At 35.5% G+C, this 2,913-nt stretch overlaps 1 protein-coding gene across 1 annotated transcript; it reads left to right on the forward strand.

Annotated features, from left to right (window-relative positions):
- The first annotated feature begins 298 nt into the window (after positions 1-298).
- Positions 299-2,631, forward strand: LOC149379205 (uncharacterized). Its single transcript, XM_089603972.1, has 2 exons — positions 299-1,172; positions 1,256-2,631. The coding sequence occupies exons 1-2, from the start codon at positions 299-301 to the stop codon at positions 2,629-2,631; spliced, it is 2,250 nt and encodes a 749-aa protein (XP_089460098.1).
- The last annotated feature ends 282 nt before the right edge of the window (positions 2,632-2,913 follow it).

The following is a 2,913-nucleotide window of genomic DNA, read 5'->3' on the forward strand; positions in this document are numbered from 1 at the left end:
TCTTCGGCGATGTAATTCTTTAAACTTTATTTTTTTAAACTGTTATTTGAGATTTGGTTAGGCTGTTTTAATATCAAATTTGTTTATTTTTTAACTACTTAAAAATGTACTTAGTATTGGATGGTTAGTATTGAAGAAGTGATATTTAATTTGGTTTTGATATTTCAGATGAAGAAAAGAACAATCGATATGTTCTTCAAGAGACAAAGTGCAACAAACGAAGTACAAGTTGATGAAATAAATTTACAATGTGAGGATCATGTTTCAGAATTACAAAGAAATAAAAATAAAGTTGAAGATGAAGTTGAGTTTGATATCAAGAAATTGGAACGAGATCCAGGAAAACGACGACAAATATGCACCTATCCAGCCCATTTGCGCAACGAGGTACGAAGAATATCCAAAAACAGGGGAAACACATTTAAGAAGTTTCCAAGAGTCTTGGTATAAGCTTGGTCCAACATGGTTAGAATATTCTCCCAAAGAAAAAGCCGTGTTTTGTCTTCCTTGTTTCTTATTTAAAAAAGATAGTGGAAATTATGGAAACAATGCTTTCACGGTTGATGGATTTCGCGCATGGAAAAAGGTGAAAAGCGGAAAGAATTGTTCTCTTTTGTTACATGTTGGAAACAATTTGAATTCATGTCACAGAAATGCCGTGAGAGCTTGTGAAGCTCTTATGGACCAATCATCTCATATAGCAAATAGACTCGAGAAAGTTGCGTCGCAAAAGATTATGGATAATCGACTTCGTTTGAAAACTTCAATTGATGCAGTAAGATTTCTCACATGTCAAGGATCTCCTCTTAGAGGCCATGATGAATCTGAAACATCATCAAATCGTGGAATGTTTTTAGAGTTGAGAAGCTTGATACAACGATATAATTCTCAAGTAGATGATGTTATAAAGAAAGCGCCACGAAATGCCTTGTACACGGGACCGAAAATGCAAAAACAGATTTTACATGTCTTGGGCAATAAAGTGAGGAATTGCATTCGTGAAGAGATAGGTGATGCAAAGTACTGTCTATTGGTTGACGAAGCTAGAGATGAATCTAAAAAAGAGCAGATGTCTATTGTTTTGAGATTCGTTGACAAAGATGGTTATTTACAAGAGCGTTTTTTTGGATTGGTTCACGTCAAAGACACAAAAGCATCGACTTTGAAAGAAGGTATTCTTTGTTTCTTTCTCAATATAATCTCAACGTTATACTTAGTATGTTCTAATATGTTTATTTATTTATTTTTTATGTAGGTATTTTTTCAGTTTTAGCTCAATACAATCTCGATGTTAAGTCTATTAGAGGGCAATGTTACGATGGTGCAAGTAACATGCGTGGTGAGTTCAACGGTTTGCAAGCGTTGGTGTCAAAGGCATGTCCTCAAGCTTACTATGTCCATTGTTTTGCTCATCGTTTGCAATTAGCATTAGTTGCTGCAGCTAAGGACGTTAACCATGTCCACCACTTTTTTAACAAGCTGAGTTTTATCATCAATGTTGTCGGTGCATCATGTAAGAGAAATGACCAATTGAAGGCGGCTCATGCATCGAATGTCGAATTTTCACTTGGTACCGGGGAGCTAGAAAGTGGAAGTGGCCTAAATCAGATCGGTTCTCTGTCGCGACCAGGTGATACCCGTTGGAGTTCTCATTTGAAGTCAATTTACAGTTTGCTCACGATGTATATTGCCACTTGTGAAGTTTTATTGGGAATTATTAATGGACAAGATCCTAGTAACCAAAAAGTTGATGCAGAAACAGCGTATGAGAATTTGACTTCGATTGAGTTTGTTTTCATCTTGCATATTATGAAAGCAATTTTAGAGATCTCAGATAGACTATGTCAAGCTTTGCAACTTCAAGCCCAAGATATTTTAAATGCAATGTCACTTGTTTCCGCTACAAAACATACAATGCAGAAGCTAAGAGATGATGGATGGGAGCCGATAGTTCAAGATGTGCGTACTTTTTGCGAAAAAGTGTGTCTAGAATTTCCCGACTTGACTGCCAAATATGTTCCGAGAAGGGGACAACCTCGTCGTAAAATAAATGATGATACTCTAGAGCATTATTACAAATTTGATATCTATTTTGCTGCGATAGATTGTCAACGGGAAGAAATTAATTACAGATTCAGTGATAATACTATGGAATTGATTAGTCTGAGTACATCATTAGATCCCAAAGAGATGCGTACAACATTCAGAATCGATGATATTTGCAAGCTTGTGCAAAAATTTTACCCAAGAGACTTTGACGCTTACGAAATGCTACAATTACGCTCGGACTTGGTAGGATTTGATTATTATCGAGGGCTTCCAGAATTTATGGAGTTGATTACACTTTCCGATCTATGTCGTTGGATGAAATTAACAGGGAAAGCTGAATCATATCCCCTTCTTTATAGAGTGATAACTCTTATCTTGACACTTCCCGTTTCTACTGCTACAACTGAGCGTTCTTTTTCATCTATGAGTATAATCAAGAATGCACGCCGCAATAGGATGGAAGATGATTTCTTGTGTGATAGTCTGCTTGTGTATATCGAGAAAGAGATCGCTATGCGATTTAGTCTTGATGAACTTGCCGACGATTTTCGTGATATGGCAGAAAGACGCTCTCAATTTTGAATCTTTGTTGCTCAGGTTTGTTTTCTAAAGTAGCTAGTTACTAATTATTCTCTTTTGGTATATTGGTACGTGAATGTTATAAATTTCTAATATTTTGTTTTCATCGTCGTGTTACAGGATAACCAATATATTGAGATTTTGTGAAAACCGAACGAATACATGCGTATTTCAGGTTCAGTTAGACTTATTTTGTGGATTCATAATGATAGAAAAAATGTATATCTTTTGTGGATTTGATGATAAAAAAAAGCATATGATATATAATGTATATTTTTTGTGGAT

The sequence above is a fragment of the Urtica dioica genome, chromosome 12, assembly GCF_054948205.1.
Source record: "Urtica dioica subsp. dioica isolate 48M chromosome 12, U.dioica_male_clone48M_v1_H2, whole genome shotgun sequence".
NCBI lineage: Eukaryota > Viridiplantae > Streptophyta > Magnoliopsida > Rosales > Urticaceae > Urtica > Urtica dioica.